General features: G+C 37.1%; 1 protein-coding gene across 2 annotated transcripts in view; it reads left to right on the top strand.

Moving 5' to 3' along the window:
- The window catches only part of LOC104591592 (GroES-like zinc-binding dehydrogenase family protein), a 29925-nt gene extending 13890 nt beyond the window's left edge, over nucleotides 1-16035 (top strand). For both annotated transcript variants that reach the window (XM_088900871.1, XM_010250486.3), the window contains 4 exons: nucleotides 10382-10477; nucleotides 10572-10733; nucleotides 12119-12246; nucleotides 15737-16035. In XM_088900871.1, the coding sequence (XP_088756997.1) occupies nucleotides 10382-10477; nucleotides 10572-10733; nucleotides 12119-12235 (375 nt within the window). In that variant the 3' untranslated portion in view covers nucleotides 12236-12246; nucleotides 15737-16035. The remainder of the gene's footprint in view (nucleotides 1-10381; nucleotides 10478-10571; nucleotides 10734-12118; nucleotides 12247-15736) is intronic.
- The last annotated feature ends 2762 nt before the right edge of the window (nucleotides 16036-18797 follow it).

The following is an 18797-nucleotide window of genomic DNA, read 5'->3' as shown; positions in this document are numbered from 1 at the left end:
TTCACATCCTTGAGCGATTCACCACAGTTGTCACCTAATTTATGGTTGGGGTCAATGGGAGAGTCAAATGGTTTCACCCCCATCTTTCCAGTGTCCTGAAGTAAATCTAGGACATATTTCCTTTGAGAAATGAAGATACCCTTCTTTGATCGGGCAACTTCAATTCCAAGGAAGTATCTGGCAGGTCCTAGATCTTTCACTTCAAACTGAGTGGCAAGAAAAAGTTTCAATTTCTGAATTTCATCCTCCCAATCACCAGTAACAATTATGTCATCCACATATACAATTAGAGCAGCAATTTTACCTTCTCCTTTTTTCACAAACAGTGTGTGATCTGATTGACATTGCCTGTATCCTTTCTGCTGAACTGCCACATGGAATCTGCTGAACCAAGCTCTTGGTGATTGTACACTTCCTCTTCAAGGTCACCATTCAAAAATGCATTCTTGATGTCCAGCTGGTGTAAAACCCAATCCAGATTAGCCGCAAGAGAGAAAAGGACTCTGATGGAATTCATCTTGGCAACGGGGGCAAAGGTTTCTGCATAATCAATTCCATACACTTGAGTAAATCCCTTTGCCACTAAGCGAGCTTTATACCTTTCCACTGTTCTATCAGCCTTATGCTTGACTGTGAACACCCATTTACATCCAACTGGAACCTTTCCCTTAGGAAGATCAACAAGTTCCCATGTGCCATTTTTGTGAAGGGCATTAATTTCTTCCCTCATGGCATTTGTCCATTCAGGAACTGAAAGAGCTTCTACCACATTCTTAGGGATAGGGACACTGTCAATAGAGGTAAGGAAGGCACGGAATGAGGATGAAATGTTCTCATAGGAGACAAAGTTGGAAATGGGATGTTTAGTGGTGCACAATCTAACACCCTTCCTTTGAGCAATAGGACGGTCAAGATCATTAGCAGTAGAGGAATCATTTTCAATAGATTCAAGGACATCATTGGGAGCCAAAATACCTGAGTGAGTATGATCCTCCCCCGAGGAGTTTGGTGGCACTGGAGGTACAGCTTCCAGATTCTCTACAACTCTTGAATTTGGTTGGCTTTTGCGACGACGAGAAAAAAACACGAAAAGGTGGAGGGTCAGGGAGAGAGGGAAGCTGAACTAGTTTCTCCTCATGCCTACACTCCCCCTGAGGAGAAACAGGATAGAAAGGCTCATCTTCAAAGAAAGAAACATCCATGGAGACATAGAATTTACGAGAAACAGGACCAAAACAACGGTATCCCTTTTGAGTGAAGGAGTAACCAAGAAATATGCAAGGGATAGCACGAGAATCCAATTTCCCACGGGTGGGAGACAGATTTTGGACAAAACACCGGCAACCAAAGACACGAGGAGGAGTAGATAGAAGGGGAGCCTTTGGAAAGAGAAGTTGATGTGGGCCTTTGTACTCTAACCGACGAGAGGGCATACGATTTATAAGGTAAGTGGAACAAAGAACAACTTCAAGCCAAAACCGTTTGGGAACATTCATATGAAGTAGTAAACCTCGAGCCACTTCAAGGAGATGTCTGTTCTTCTGTTCGGCCACACCATTTTGTTGTGGTGTGCGGGCATAAGAGCTACGGTGAAGGGAACCATGCGAAGCAAAAAATTCCGTGAGGTCACTATGAAAAAATTCTTTTGCATTGTCTGATTGGAAAATTTGGATTTCAGTTTGAAATTGAGTGAAGACCATCCGTTGGAAATCTTGAATGATTTTTGGTACTTCTTCCCTGGTTTGCATCGGGTATACCCAAGTATATCTAGAATAATCATCAATGAGGGTAATGAAATACTTGTAGCCACTCTCAGATGGTAAAGTAACAGGGCCCCACACATCAGAATGGACAATGTGAAACGGAGATTCAGATTTACTATTTCTTTGAAGAAAATGAGTTCTACAATGCTTACTCAACTGACACGTTTGACAAGAAAAATCAGAAACAGACATTGACTTAAACAGTTCTGGGAATACAACTTTCAAAGACTCAAAAGACAAATGACCAAGACGACAATGCCATAAATAGACTTTTTTCTTACAGGACTGACTCATAGACTGACTCATAGACTCTGTAACATGAAGACCAGCCTTATTCTCCAGCATGTAAAGTCCATCAGCCATACGACCCCTACCAATCGTCCTCCCCGAGGTCAGATTCTGAATCACACAATGAGAAGGGAAAAAAGTCACTAAGCAATTCAAGGAATTAGTAACACTACTAACAGAGAACAAATTAATGGGAAAATTTGGAACATGAAGAACATCAGAAAGGGTAAGGCCAAGAGGAAGAGAGAGAGTTCCTTGACCAGCTATGGAAGAGTATGATCCATCGGCTAGTCTCACCTTGTCTCTTCCAGAAAGAGGGTGATAGGTTTGAAAGTAAGAGGACGTACCAGTCATATGTTTTGATGCTCCAGAATCAATGATCCATAGAGAGTCAGGGGTGTGAGAAGCAACATGGAAAGCAGTGGCAGGGTTACCTGACGTAGATGCAAATGAGGTTGAGGGAGGAGTATCCATCTGACGAATTGCTCTACCATAGAGCTCTAAATGGTCACGGAAGGAATTCATAATGTCCTCCCTCGGGTCTGGTTCAGTGAGATGTGTCTGAGTCACAGTAGAAATGGGGGGCTGATTCCCCCGAGTAGCCATGTTGGCCATGTGATGTTTCTTTGTACTTTGCTGTTCGTACTTCTTATTCACCTCTGAACCTTGCTTCTTAGTCAGATCTTGAGCCCATTTTGGTTTCCCATGAAGATCCCAACAGGTATCTTTGGTGTGTCGGGGTTTCTGGCAATGAGTGCACCACAATTTTTCCTTATCTTCTGTTTTTTTCTGGAGATCTCATTTCCGGGAAGAAGATCCCACACTAGTAGATACACCCCCTTTTGCAACTAACACAACAGCATCCCCACCAGGGCTGTTCATCAAATTTCTCCTGCTTTCTTCAGATTGTACAAGAGCATAGACTTCCTGAACAGAAGGGAGATCCTTAGAGCTGAGAATTTGAACCCTGATAGATTCATACATAGGATTCAGACCATGTAAGAATGCAAACACCCTTTGCTGGGAGACAAGCTGTTTGTACTTCTTAGCATCCTCATCACACTTCCAATCCACACTCTGGTAGTGATCCAACTCCTTCCAGACAGATGTTAAGTCAAAGTAATAGACCGATAAACACCTCTCCCCCTGTCTACAAGTAGAAGATGCTGCCTGCAGTTGATAAATTTTGGCATAGTGTCGCAATTCTAAATATGTAGGCTTTGCTTGTTCCCAGATTTCATTCGCAGTTTCAGCCCACATGAAATTCTTCCTGATTTGAGGTTGCATGGAAACCAAGAGCCAGGACATAACAATACTGTTCTCCTGATTCCATCTATCATATTCAGCACTCCCGGAGGATGGTTCTTTTATCCTCCCATTAATATAGCCTATCTTCCCCCTTGTAGTGATGTATAATTTGATCCCGCTTGACCACTCCAGGTAATTTAAACCATCAAGAGGGACAACAGCCATAGGAAAGGATAGGTCACCCCCACCCATTCCATTCAGCATTGAGGAAACTCCAGATGTGGCTGAATCTTCACTACCCATGATATCTGAATAAAAAGTTGAAACAGCAACCAAAAAGGTACAGCCGCACAAGACTATTTCAGAGATAGGTCCTTCTGACCACCGGTTTCACTGAGAACAAAGAGAAAGAGCACTGCTGTTGCAGTACAAGAACAGGTCCTTCTGACCTACAGTTTCACTGAGAACAAATAACAAACTGAACACTGCTGTTGCAGTATTGAAACAGGTCCTTCTGACCTACGGTTTCACTGAAACAAGTCTGCACACTGCTGTTGCAGTACAAGAACAGGTCTGAATGACCTACTTGGTAGTTGGTAGGGCTGATAGCTAACCAGTCAAGGAGATCAATAGGGTAGCCGGACAGTCAATTAATAAGATTAATGTTGAGCAGACAATTAGTCGGCTAAAACAGACCATCAACAGTTCACAATACCAACAAAAAAGGTTTGAATACAGTTACTGTGTTAAGGATTACAGTCGCTTAACAGTAGGGCAGCCGAACAGTTCATCAGTCCAACAGACAACAGTAGGGTAGCCGAACAGTCATCAAACAGTTCAGCAAACAATAGACATCCGAACAGACAAGGATGATAGTACCTCTTTTAGTTTCAGATGATAGTCTCCCTTATGGTAAACCAGAACTCCTTGACTGTAAACTAGAGCTCCTTCTACGAATCCTCAAACAATAGGCAGCCGAACAGAAGATGAGCAATACTTCTTTTAGTTTCAGATGCTAGCCTTTCTGAAGACAGAACACCCTCTACGAACTGCAAACAGTAGTCTCTCTACAGTCGAGCAGACCGGAGGAGCAATTTCTGGGCTGGAAGACGAAAAGACTCTGTAACTTCTGAGTCGAACTGACTTCACCAGATTAGGAGTTCGATTGGAGACAGCACTGGATGCAATAGTAGTTAGCTTGACACCACCCTTCAGGGCTGGACAACTTGCTCTGATACCATGTTGAGCAAGAGCAAGTGAAGAGAGGAGAGGAGAAGAGAGAAGAGAGGTGAGTCGAGTGTCTGAAAGCCCTCCAGAATCTTGGGGGCAAAAGAATGATATTATTATTTATACTAGTACAGTCGAACAATATAAACAGAGGAGAAATTACAACAGTACCCTTATGGTACTAAACCTGAATACATAAACAACTGTCAACAGTAACCATAAAGAGTATAACCCAAAAAATACACCTGATTGTGGCAGGCTTAATTTCTTTTCCAGTGAGGTATCCTGTTTTTCCCCATCCACTGATACTCATTTTCACTGGTTGAGCCCAATCAAGGTGGTCTGTACAATCAAGTTTTACAGTCGTAAACTTGTAATGGGCATTGCAAAGTTTCATCATAGCTCTTCCTGGAACTCATAGAACTAGAAGTAGCACAATTCAATGCTGTCTTCGTGTCAAACAGTATCCATGGCAATAAATAGCTATGCAATAGGAAGGAGAAACACAGCTCAAGAGGTACCAATTGGTAACTTTAAAAACTTACCTATTGTAGATGGCACTAAAAAAGGATGAATCAGCCTAAAACTCTCAATCATTCTCAAAATCAATCATTTTTTGATTTTGATAGTCTAAAGGATATCTAACAGATCAAACTTTAGTGGCAAAATAGATTCATCTTCTCATCTTTTCTCACTAGGTCTCTGCAACTCACGAATGTCAGACTGATTTCCTAGAATCAACCTAGGAGTATTCTGGATCTTGATATTTTATGTTGAGGTCATTTTCTGGTTTAGAGCTATTATGGCAAATTTACTTAATGCCAGTGGGGTACAGTTGTGACCTCTTGCAAAAAAAGTTTTTGGGCAGACTGTCTATCTCTCCTCATGTTTGTTCTTCATGCCTCAGTGTAGGAGAATCAGCAGATCACATTTTCCTTCACTGCAAATTCACCCAAAAGATATTGCTCCATTTTCTGAAACTGGCAGGGTACAGTTGGGTTACACCAAAGCATGTCAAGGACTTTCTACATCAGTGGCAAGGAACAGGCTTAAGTAAGAGGGGTAAAATTTACTGGCAATCAGTATACATGCAATGCTGTGGGGTGTATGGGATGAAAGAAACAAAAGGCTCTTAGACAATAAAGCAAGGCCCCTGGAGGAATTAATCTCAGACATCTCTTATCTGTGCAACCTTTGGACGGTGAATTCTGATCTCTTCAGAGGAGTCTCAGTCAATGACCTCAATAGAGATGCTCACCTTTTCTTATTTCTCCCTCACCTCCATCAATCACCCTTGAGAATTCCTGAACCCATCAGTGAAGGTGTGATGATCTTAAACTTTGATGGAAATGCCCTAGGTAACCCTGGTTTAGCTGGTATTGGAGGAAAATTAAGGGATGAAAGGGGCAACATCGTTTGGACTTTCAGCGGTCCTATTGGTGTGGCAGATTCCACAAAGGCTGAAGTAATGGCTGCCCTCATAGGAATCTGAATAATAAAAAATTTGGGAATTCAAAATTTAACCATTGCAGGTGATTCAGCAAATACAACAAAATGGTTGAGAGACAAAAAGGGGGGACCATGGAGATTCAGTCACTATTTAGAAGAGGCCAGGGACTCTTTGGAATGCCTAAACGTTAAGTTAGTCTGGATCCCTAGGGAATACAACCATACAGCAGATGGCTTAGCAAAATGTGGTGCACTCTTAGAGCATCTATACAGCGACAAACTTCCTCCTTTGTAAATTGTGGGGGTTCTCCCCCTGCTTTGTACACCTCCTCATGTATCCTTTATGAATATTGATTAACTTTTCTCAAAAAAACTTAATGCCAGTGGGGTCCTGTCTAGTAGCTATGTTATTTGGGTCTTATTTAAGTTGCATTCGAAGTTTCATAGTCATAGGATAAGTACAACAAAATTATGATGTTTTCTTTGGGTTGAAGCTTTCTAGTGGCAATCATTATCATCATCCACGCCTTATCCCAACCATATGGAGTTGTCTATCCACGTCATGAGTGTTTGGCAAGTTTTTGTGTTGGCTGCCAACCTGACACAATCCTCCTCCTTTATCCAGGCTTGGGACCAATGGTGTAAGACAAGCTCACACTGGTAGAGTTGCTAGTGGCAATTCTATAATTTCTTGAATAGTAACTTGAGCCTATTATTTCTTTATAAACGTATCTTGAAACTTGTATGCCCTGTTTTAAGGAGAATGAATTGCAATAGTCATCTGAAGTGGTGCAACTATCTGTTTTATGTGCTTCTTCTCTTAAGTGAATCTTTCTTCTTTTTTCATTCTCTTCTCTCTAATGTTCTCTCTCTTCTCTTCCAATTCTCTATTACAATTTTGATTGAGATCTTTTCGTTACCATCTCTTTTAGTTCTTAAAAAGGCTTCAAATTACTCCTTGGGACCCTCTACACAACCCAAATAGGTTTCTTCCTTCTCTTTTTCAATTTCCTTAGTTTTTTTGATAAGCAAATGAAACTTTATTTTATAAAAATCATCAAATCACGTATAGTACATACAACCCTTGGAGAGGTGTGAGGTACACCCCTTGAAAAAAAAATCAACTTAAATTACAATTGAGCCCAGTACAGTTGATCCCTATTAACCTCTTGCTTAGCTAGTACATCTGCCATCCCATTTGCCAATCTTCTAGCCCATTGTATCCTTAGAATTATATTGCTGGTAAGACATTTAAATTTCTTCATTTCCTCCATAAAGGTCCACCCTACAATCTCCGATTTTCCTATCCAACTCACCACTAACTTGGAGAATCACCTTCAATAATCAATTTCTCTATATTCAGATTTCTTGTAATCTGAACACCCTGAATGACTGCAAGGAATTTGACTCTAATAGAGTCTCCCACACCAAATGGTCCTAAAAACAAAGCAATCACATTACCCCTCCCATCCCTAAATACTCCCTCTACTCCTGAAGGACCCAGGCTTCCCTGGCCACTCCTATCAAAATTCAGTTTGATGTAATCTTTGGTAGGAGGAGAACACCATAATAATCAGCTTCTTTTTGGAGGAGCATTGTGCCACTTCACCCCAATTTCTCCAAATGTCATCAAAAGAGAATTGTGAAAAGATATCCAATGTTTTGATCCAATGAATCACCCTTGTCATAGCACAACACACCGGTTCCTAACTTCTTTCCTTCTCAAGAAAATTCCTACATTCCTTTCTTCCCAAATGGTCCAAATTACTGTTTCTCTTATACATCTCCATATAATCCTTCCCCTTCGCTTCGGCCATGAGAAAGTAGATGAGTCAAAAAGTCTATACAACTCCGATGGATAGGAGATTAGTAGGTGGTAGCAGCTCTTTCCATTGGACTTACAGGGGATGCACCAGTTTAGGGATAAGCAAAGAAAAGGTCTTATTTTTTGCAAGTTACCTTATGTGTTTATCTTGCCATGAAAAACTTCCCAACAAAAAGCACCTATCTTGGGGAGACAGGTTGACACCAAAGAGGCATAGAGGGCTAAAAAGGAAACACAAGAAAAAAGGCCTTGAGGATGAGGTGTCCAAAGGTCCAGTGATTTAAAAGGCGCGCTTGAGGCGCACAGGCGAGGCACATTTTGGGGTATGCGCCTCGCCCAGGTCCTAGGCGCACCCCTTTCAAAAGGTGCACGCCAGGTGTGCACCTTTTTAAAATGTTGTTCATTCATTCATTGCAATAAAATATCTTCCTAAAAGGCAATGAAAGTTATAAAATCATTAATTTTTATGTAAGAAATAAGAATTCCAAACCCTAACATAGAGTTGTTTGGGCTTGCCTTGAGGGGCGTGGTACAAAGGTGACTCATAGAATCAAGAATAATATGTTTTACATCACATTAGCTACTTGAAGCAATGCAATTAAGGAAAAAAAGAGATTATGGGTTTTACATGCTTGAAAATGCTTTATATGTTTGCTTTTATTTTTAAATTTTCATTTGAATACGCTTTACATGTTATGTTTATGTATTTTAATTTTAGATAATAGGTTTTTTAAAACATTTATTTTAAAATTTAAGTTTATATTTTTATTAACATTATGTTTAATCTTTTTTGAATTTTTTTACTTGTTTAAAATTTTTTGGCATTTTTTTTGAATTTTCTGACTTTTTTTTATTTTTTTAGTTTTTTTTTGTAGTTTTTGCGCCTTTCTTAAAAAGGCGCGTGCCTCACCTACGCAAATTGGCCCTTGTGCTTTTTTTGTGCCTTGCGCTTTTAAAATACTGGTCCAAACATGCTTGCCAAGCCTAGAGGGATCTTGGCAAGCTTTATTAAGGATTTGCAAAAGCAACTCGACCAAAGCAGACTCATTATCCTGCAACCTTCTTCTAAATCCAAAGTCCAAATTAATGCTCAGGGGAAGCAAGGTAGAGAAAGGAAATTTTTTATTTTTGGACAAGATCAGTTCAGATCCCTCTAAAATTTAGGTCTTATTCATTATCTTCCATTATGTTTCAATCAAAAATTCCAACCAAAATTTTAATTTTTAGAATTTTCAATTTTTTTTTTCAAAAGGAGGAGCTTTTGTCCTTTTGTGCCCAAACTACTCGTAATATCTTCAAATTAAGTCGCCCATTCATTTCAGAATTATAAATATGCATGGAAATTTCAAAATTCCATTGACAAACCTACTTGATTCATCATCTTTGTCATCTAAGCCTTATCCCAAACATATGGGGTTGGCTTCATCAATCCTCTTTCACCATTTTGTTTTGTTTAATGCCAAATCTCCTAGAGCTACTTTTTTGGTTTTTGCAAATTTCATTGTTCCAACTCCACCAATGTGAGTTTGTCTTACACAGTTGATCCCAAACCCAGATAAAGGATGAAGGGTATCACATTGGCAGTGGGCACTAAAACTTTTTCCGAACTCCCATGTTCACGGGTCCTGATTTGTCTTTTCATGCTCATGCTTGGGTATTCTTCGGAAAAAATGCACATCACACCTTAACCCGAGTGTAGTGTCAAATGGGAAAAGGTATTCTAGGGTGGTCCCTGTGACAATGAATATGGCCTTGAACAGAATGAAATGGCGAAACAGGATTCATGTAGCCCCATATAGTTGGGACAAGGCTTAGATGATGATGTGAATTTCATTGGTCCAAGAAGAAACAAATGAATTGTTGAATTTGATCTAGAAGCCTTTATAGGTCAAATTGCAATTCTTACATAATTCCATTAAACTCTCATAAGACTACAAGTCACCTTATTGAGCCTTTCCTTCAAATTTTAAGCTCACCTTGCTCCCATTGTACTACCTGTTTTACATCAATATCTCTCTAGGTGATCATACCTAGGCAAAAAGTACCAGAAAAATACTACTGCTCAGTCCACCTTTAGAGTCATGGAAGAATAGGCTAGTTCGTTCAACCCACGTCATGACCATTGACCTAGGTAATAAGGTTTCTATTATGTGCACTCGATAAAAGAGAACAATACAACTGCTCAATTGGCCCAGAAAATGAGCTCTAATGTCTACTTGAAATATAAAAGACTAAAAATTATTATGAGAAATCAATGCAGAATAGAAAAGACATATAGCCATTGGATGTTTCTATTAGACTTAAATACATTAAAATTACCATTATGCCAATAAAAGCATGTAAAATGATAGAAAAAACCCTTATGCTTAAATGACAATAATATGCCCAACAGTCAACTGTACTATTTTTTTCTCTACATTCTGAACAATGAACATGTTGAAATCTATCCCAGAAATACATTTGCATTGAATTAACCTGAAACTATCATTTTCCACACATGACATGGTATTCACTTTATCCAAATATAAATTTTGTTTGGTCGTGATTTTACTAAAATCTAAACCATTTACCATTATTTCAGGTTATTAAGCGCATTACTGATGGAGGGGCGGATTATTCTTTTGAGTGTATTGGTGACACTGGAATGATAACTACTGCATTGCAGTCATGCTGTGATGTAATTATCATTTACAATGTTTTTTGTGCTTTAGTTTTCAGTTAAGCTTTATCAATTAAATTTAGTGTAATTTCTTATCTTTTGGTTTCTTCAGGGTTGGGGTATGACCGTCACTCTTGGTGTACCAAAAGTAAAGCCTGAGATAACAGCTCACTATGCATTACTTCTTTCAGGAAGGACTTTACGAGGTTCTCTATTTGGAGGGTGGAAACCTAAATCTGATCTTCCATCATTAGTAGATATGTATTTGAAAAACGTAATTTCACAGCCTCTTGACTGCAGAATTAGAATCCAGTATTCCAACTCATTAAGCTATGGGCTCAAATCCTATTCACCATATTTAGATAACTCTTTGAAAATTTGAAAATGGATATGAAAAATTGCATTACTTTTCTGGTTTATCTTCCACAAAATTCTATTATTTTCTTTATGCAAGAATTTTTGTTGCAACATTCTTTCAATACAAGTCTGCTTTGGTGCTTTTTAACTTCTTTGGTTAGGTATTCTAAAAGAAGTGAGATCCACAGGTAAGCAATGCTTTGTTGAATATGATTAAGTTGTTAATAGAAAATCAGCTAATTGTTGAATAGACAACACACTAGAGCTAACCTAAGGTTTCCTTGCTTGAATAAATTGGATTTTGGAAAAAATGATGCTTGAGTTTCCCTTTGGTTACTATATGTTGTGATTCTTCTTCTGGATGCTCTGGAGAAGAGGCAAACTATGAAGGTAACTGGAATTCTGGTTAATAGCCATCGCTGGCTTATTACTAGGATTAAACTAAGTTGTTTTGCACACATACCAAGCATTAGGAAGACAGTGATGAATAGATTTCTAGAGTGTATACATAGAGTGGTAGATGGACCTGTTCATGGGCTGGGTAGCTCAACGAGATGGCCTGGCCTGGTCTGTTCTTTATCATGCTTGAACAAAGCTTTAGGCCCATGGGCTCGGACTCTAGGTACCAGGCCCAACTATTTTTCAGGCGGGATCAGGCTTTTTCAAATAAACCCGGCTTGATAATATCATATATATAACAAAAAATATAATATATATTAATATATTATATATGGTATTATATAGTATAATATATTATATTAATATATCTGTCCAGATTGGGCATTAGGCTTTATATAAGGGCCAGGCTCAGGCTCAAGATCTAGGCCTGATGGTTGGACTGGGCTCGGGCTTGGGCCTGGACATTTTCTGTTAATAAAGATGCAAAGCCTGGCCCGGACCATGAACAGGTCTAGTGGTAGAGTTGTCTCATTCATCATAGGATCTGGAAACATTTCCAGAAATAGGAAGGGGAAAAACAAGACATGACTAATAAGCAATAAATTAACCCTTTCCAAGTTGCAAGAACGGTTACCTACAAGGTCATTATCTAATGTTAATCCCAGTGATCTAGTTGCAGTAGATATGGTCCTAACCTCCAGATTTTTTTTAGCATGAAGTAGCCGCTCTCCATGCTCAAACCTGCATACCCACACTCTTAATAAGTAACTTAAAGAATGTATTTGCAGCCATGGTTAGATGATGGACTATGATTTTCATGACAAGCTTTTTATGTTCTGATCAAACAAAATAAATGCTGATCCAGATAGTTTTTTTTACTAACTCCATTATTTATGTAAGCAGGAAATTCAAATAGATGAGTTCATCACACATAATCTACAATTTGAAGAAATCAACGAAGCCTTCAATCTGATGAGAGAAGGGAAGTGCTTGCGGTGTGTCATTCATGTGACAAAATAATATTCTTGGAGGTATACATTTCATAACAAGTAAATAATGCCACACATGCATTCACTATCATTTCTTTTTATGTGACTTTGTCTTTATTGATGTATCTGCTGATATTAACTTGTAAGTTTGTTTACAAGCAGGCATTTTATGTTATTGGGTTCTTAATGAAACAAGAAGAGAGATCAATTGCTCTTTATTTATCTACCCTTAAGTCATACTAGTAGGTGATTGGTCACTTTGAGACTGTAATGTAATGACAGTGTAAGAAGGATGTAAACATCCATAGAAAAGGATGTAGTATGTGAGTTTTGCAAGAAACCTAAGCATACACAGGATTCTTGTTTGAATTGGCATCCTCATTGAAGCCTGTATGATTCAAAAATAACAGGAAGGGCAATGCTAATGTTGCCACTACACCAGGTGATGAGTCTGCCCTATGCCTGCAGTACCAGTGTTTTAAAAGGCATGCCCAAGTACACAAGCAAGGTCATTTTAAGGCATGTGCCTCACATGAACCTAGGTACATTCCCTTTTGAAGGCACATGTGCTTGGTGTGGATTATGCCTTTCGCCTTAACCCAAACATGCACATCTTTTGAATATGCCTGTTTTTGTAGATTGAGATTCTTATGTGTTTTGTACCTTTGTAATGGTTTAATAGTGCCTCCAAATTACCTTTTATTGTTGTTTGTAAGATAGTAAGAGTATATTCATGGCCAATACGTATTGGTTTTGGAGGCTACCTACATGCAGTATGGGTGGAATGTCAAAATTTTGTTCCATTCTGTCCGTGCCCATTGTATTGGACAATAAACTCCTATTTCTTTATGACTTTTCAAATTCAAATTTGTTTCATATTCTCTCTTATTAACTCTTATATTTAAGTTATTAATTCAAATTTAAATTTGTTTCTTTAATTAACTCCCATTATCTCTCCTCATCATTAACTCCTATATTTAAGTCATTAATTCAAATTCAAATTTGTTTCTTTAATTGACTCCCATTACCTCTCCTCAGTAACTCACTCCATCAACTCTCTCCTCTCTACAAGTCCATTAATTCCCTACTTAACTCAAAAAGTTACATGAAAGGAGTTTTAGACCTGGGTGTCTAAATTAAGAGATAACAAATCTACCACCATGCCATGCTTGAACTATTTCTTATAACTTTACAAATTCTAAATTTTCAACTTACATTTTCTCTTCTTAGTGAAGGATTATCGACAAACTTTAAGAAACAATGATTATTATGTTTTATATATTTATAAAAATTAACAATAATTACATTGATTTCCTAAGAATTAACATATGCTTGCATATCTTGGTTATTTTTATCATTTTTCAACATTTCCTAATTGTTTATATACCTCATGTATGGTCATCTAAGACCTAGATTTAGTGTCATTGGTGTAACTTTTGGGACTTATTTGAGTTTTCCCAACATATCCATGTGCTTCCATTCATGTCCTAAAACCTTAGTTCTTGCAAACAGGATCTCAAATAGCAAAGTTTCCAATAAAGAAGCAACAACAATACAGCTAATATCTAATACCTAATCTCAAAATAGAATGAACTACAACTAAAATCAAACCAACCCCTTTGTGCATACAGGCCAAAAAATTAGGTTGGGAGTACAGGCCTAAACCCACACATGGACTTGTTTAGACTTGTCTTGAGGGGCATTTATGGAGGCAAAGGGCTGATTTCTTAGGATTAGGAATGCGAGATGTTTCAAATTCTTGAATTGTTGATCCACAGTGTTTGCATTTTCACTTTGAATACGTTTTATATGTAATGTTTATGCATTTTAATTTGATCCAATATGTTTTTAAAACACTTAATTTCTTTTAAAGTTACAGGTTTACATTTTCTTATATATGACTATTTTTTTTTACTTCATCAAATTTTCTTTTTTATTTTTTTTAAATTACAATTTTGAAAAAGGCCCTTGCACTTTTTTTGCATCCTGTACTTCTAAACCATTGTGCAACACTTAGCCTTTCTTCTCCAGAGATGCTTGTAGTGGCTAGAGTTGAGTACGAAAAATATAGGAAGTATTTTAAGTAATTAAGAAGTGCAGTAGGGAGTATATCTTTAGGTGGTTGATCTAGTAATTTTTCCCACATAGGTACTCATGTCACTTCATGTAATCAGAGTATTTCATGGATGCTAGATTTAGGTGCTTTTAATCACATGACTGGCCTATCCTCCTTCTTCCAATCCTTCATGTAATCAGAGTATTTCATGGATGCTAGATTTAGGTGCTTTTAATCACATGACTGGCCTATCCTCCTTCTTCCAATCCTATTGTTTGTCTTTTGTGGGGGAAGAGGTTTCTATAGCCAATTGCTCTTTGGCTCCTATTTTATGGGAAAATGGAGGTAAATAGAGGAGAATGTCGAAAAAAAATCACAAGTTGCAACCTGCTCCAGAACATATAATAGGAAGAGGAATTGCTGCACTAGGCCTCTAACAGAAAAAAAGGGGGTAAAAAAGTAGAAGATAAATCATCTGAGGATGCTGGGGATTCAAGTGATTCAAGTGAAGACAGTTTTGACCAAGAAAGAGGAAATAATGATGTATGATACAAGATTAACAAAACAATTGAGTTGGAAAAAGTGGCAGAAATAGAAATATGGTAATAGCATTCAAGATGAAGAAACTCTTGGTCCTAATTATGCAAAAAAACTCTCAATCCTAGGAGTTCAGAGCATGAGAAAAATTGTCTCAATGAAGTAGATGAGAAGATCACTTTTGAAATTTTTGAGAAGAATGCAGTTTGTGAGTTAGAGATATTCAATGATTGCTCTCAGGGTATGAGAGATCCCAACAGCTCCTCTAATACAGTAAGAAGGTTCAGAAATCAGAAAGATCATCAAACTATCAAAGCTTTGAAATTTTTTTCCAGGTTGAATGGACTTTTCAGGCTTAGGCCTAAGTGGAAGGTAAAGAAGCCAAGAGGATCTAGCAAGAGGAACAAAGATATTATGATTTAATTCATAGGGGAAGCTGGTATCTCAGCTTAGATCGGTGACTAGGTTTGGGGGTCCAAATTTGTACTTGGGAGGGCTTAAAGGGTTTTATTGTGCTTTCTGGAGTAATTATCCTTTTGATTTGGGATGCTATGGGTCTTTGGTTTTGAGGGGTTTCTTTTTATTTGTTGAAGTTGGGGGCTTTTCTATGCTCTGTTGAGAATGGTAGGGAATTGGGGCATGGGTTTGCGATTGGGTCCTTCATTGTAGTCTTTGATATGTGTATGGAGGCTTTGTTTTTTGTTTTCTCTCTTGGGTGATCGTTGGTTACCTTCCTTGTATCTTCGTTTTCTTTTTCTCTATAAATTTTATTTTATTACTAAAAAAATGGGAAAAGGGAGAATTAGAGCGATTGACTATTTAACTCTTGCTTTTGTTTTTCTTGTGCTTAAGTTAAATAATTTTTTTTGTTAGTTAGTAGCCTTATTATGATTTTGAACTGCTTAATAACTTTCTTTCCTAATTTTTATGTTTTTCAAGATCTAGAGTCCAAGAGAATAGTTGGCAGTGGCCATAAGGCAAATGGAATATACCTTCTAGGCATGCTACTTGGGAGAAGTTGTCAACAAAATCAGTATTTGGCGTGTAGATCTGTTTCATCTAAGTTTATTGATCAAGTCATGTTTTGGCATTTTTGGTTGGGCTGTCAATTAGCCGAACAATGTAAAAACTCCTTTATTTGTTGTAATAAACTATCTGCATTTTCTTTTGCAAATATTCATTCTGATTTTCGGGGACCTTATCATATACCTGCAATGGGTGGATACTGTTATTTCTTACTATTTGTTGATGCTTATTTTTGTTTTGTTTTGTTTTTTTTTTTTTTGTGGTTGTATTTGATAAGATCTAAAGCTGAAGCATCACACTTATTTCAATGTTCATCAGATGATTCTTACCTAGTTTAATAATCATATCAAAACATTTCATTTTGATAATGCTAAAAAATATTTTGAAAGTAACCTTGCTACCTATCTTTTGGAGTATAGGGTGATTCATCAAACTTCTTGTGCCTATGCCTTCAATAGAATGGTGTTGCTAGGAGGAAGAATAGATACAATCTTGAGGTGGGAAGGAGATTTATGTTTAGAAATAATATGTTTCTTGGGGGTATGCAATTACTACTAGTTTAATTAATTGCATGCTTCCTTGTATTCTTGATATTAAGATTTCTTTTCATTTAGGAAAAATGACTTAAACATACCGAGTTTTCATAAATAGACTTAAACATACCCTAAGTTTTTCAAATAAACTTAAATATACCTTGTGGGTTGACCCACCAGACTTAAACATACTCTCATTTTTTCTCCCCTTTTAAAATTACAATTTTACCCTTTGAAAATGAAAGACTTTTAAAACAATATACTCTATTTCTGCAATTACAACAGCCTTCACAATATATAGCATAAAGGAATGAAGATACATCTCTTAAATCTTTCACATGTAGATGCAGGCAGTTGGTTCAAGATGTAGAAACTAGAGATTTCTATTAAGCTTGCACAGATCAAACTTTGGTATTGTAGAGGAACAAGCATACACAACTGAATCAAATGGGGCTAGTGGTTGACCCGACCATGGCATAGAAGAAGGACAAAAAACATTGGATGGATTTGAATTAAAATAGGGGGCCAGTGGAGGAATGGTGTAGTAGAGTTCAACGTTGAAGGACGTGATGTTTTGGACAAATTAATTTGTTCACCGTGTGAATTAATTAGTACTCAAACGGTGATGTTTTGGACATGATGAATTTTTTGGTTAGTTTTGAAAATTTAAAGAATGAAGGATAAAATAGGTCTTTTATGAGCATAATGTATATTTAAGTCTATTCGAAGAACTCAAGGTATGTTCAAGTCAATTTATGAAAACTCAAGGTATATTTAAATCTTTTACCCATTTATTTATTATATTGTAGTTGGGAGATGTTCTCTGTTCCTCTATGGGTTTTGGATGCATGTGCTATGTTCATGTTCTTGACCCATATCTCAAAATTTCATCCTAAAGCTATTAAATGTGTATTTCTTAATTATGCTTCTACTCAGAAAATTTATTATTGTTTCGATCTTAATGTTGGACAGAAACTTGTGTTTACTGATGTGCCCTTTGTTGAGTTTCTGCCTTACATCTCATATGTTTTTGGGGAGGGTTAATAAGATGTCTTTAATTCTTCTCTGGCTTCTCTACTTGTTCTTTTTCTTTGTGTTTCTATTGATACTCCTAATTTCTTTAATCCTCCGGTTGTGTCCCTAGAAGGAATGGTAGTTGTACAAGGGGTGATAGAAGATTGTTCCCTCTTCAAATGCAGAGGGCTCTCTTCAGCAATTATATTGTTCCCTCTTCAAATCCGGCAGCAAATCATAAGATTTAATCAAAAAATAAGTGCTTAAAATTAGGAAAAGTAGCTCAGAAGAGTAGAAAAAGAAGAAAGAAGGGCTTTATATATTTGATCACTTCTAATTAAAGGTACAATGATAAGATTGCCCTTAAGAGGGTGACTACAATAATAATACTTTCATTTGCTTGGTGGGTAAGACCCATGGCTCATTTACTTTCCTATAACCTTAGGAGATATGGATTTGCATTACATATATGCCCTTTTATAAAGGGATTAGGTGTGATAATTCGTGTTTATGTTGCATCAAATATGAGTCGATACAAATATGACCCGTTCAATTAATTGTATTATATTTTTAAACACGAACACGAACTATTTATTACACAGGTAACATGACATGATACACACAATCTGAATTAACACGATTAACCTATTTAATTCTATAGTAAATGACACATAACCTGAATTAACACAAAATCAATATGATTAGCCTATTTACACAAATGCAACTTATTTATTACATGGGTAATACAACATGACATGTGTAATTTGAATTAACACGATTAACTTGTTTAATTTAAACTAAATTACATGTATAATTCAAATTAACATAAAATCAATATGATTAGCTTTTTAAAATTAAATGATGTTTGGTTTAAATAATATAATACACTCAAGCATCCATTACTTAAGCAAATTCATAAAAAACATGTAGGCCCTGTTCATTTTTCTTTTGGCCATTTACCCAAGTAAATATATATATCGAAAGAATGAGATAATGACCATTATATTTGTGTTCTTGTATTTCCCATGTGAGTGAGATCATGACCATTTTATCCTTAAAAGGACAAAATTAGAAGTGTCCCCTCCCCCTCTAGGTGGAAAAGTTACAAACCTACTTACCCAGTTAGGAGAAAAGTTATTTTTTCATGGGCCCTACATGAATCCCCAAAAAGAACATGAGCATGGGAACTATTTTCCCATTGACCAACCCCCTCTGTTGGTCAACATTTACCAAAAAATGAGCATGCCTTCAATGTCATCCTTACACACCATAATAGTATTCCATTCAAATATACATACATGGTCTAATACTTGAACTTTAGGTCTTAAACAAGTCATTTTGAGTTAAGTGGGTTAACTTGAAATTGACACATTTACTAATCGTGTTAAATGGGTTGACAGTTTTGATCAGTGTTTAGAAAATTGGAT

The sequence above is a fragment of the Nelumbo nucifera genome, chromosome 3 (genome assembly GCF_055504915.1).
Source record: "Nelumbo nucifera cultivar China Antique chromosome 3, China Antique-T2T, whole genome shotgun sequence".
Taxonomy (NCBI): Eukaryota; Viridiplantae; Streptophyta; class Magnoliopsida; order Proteales; family Nelumbonaceae; genus Nelumbo; species Nelumbo nucifera.
The sequence above is the reverse complement of the archived record's forward strand: the minus strand, read 5'-3'. Positions and strand labels throughout refer to the sequence as shown.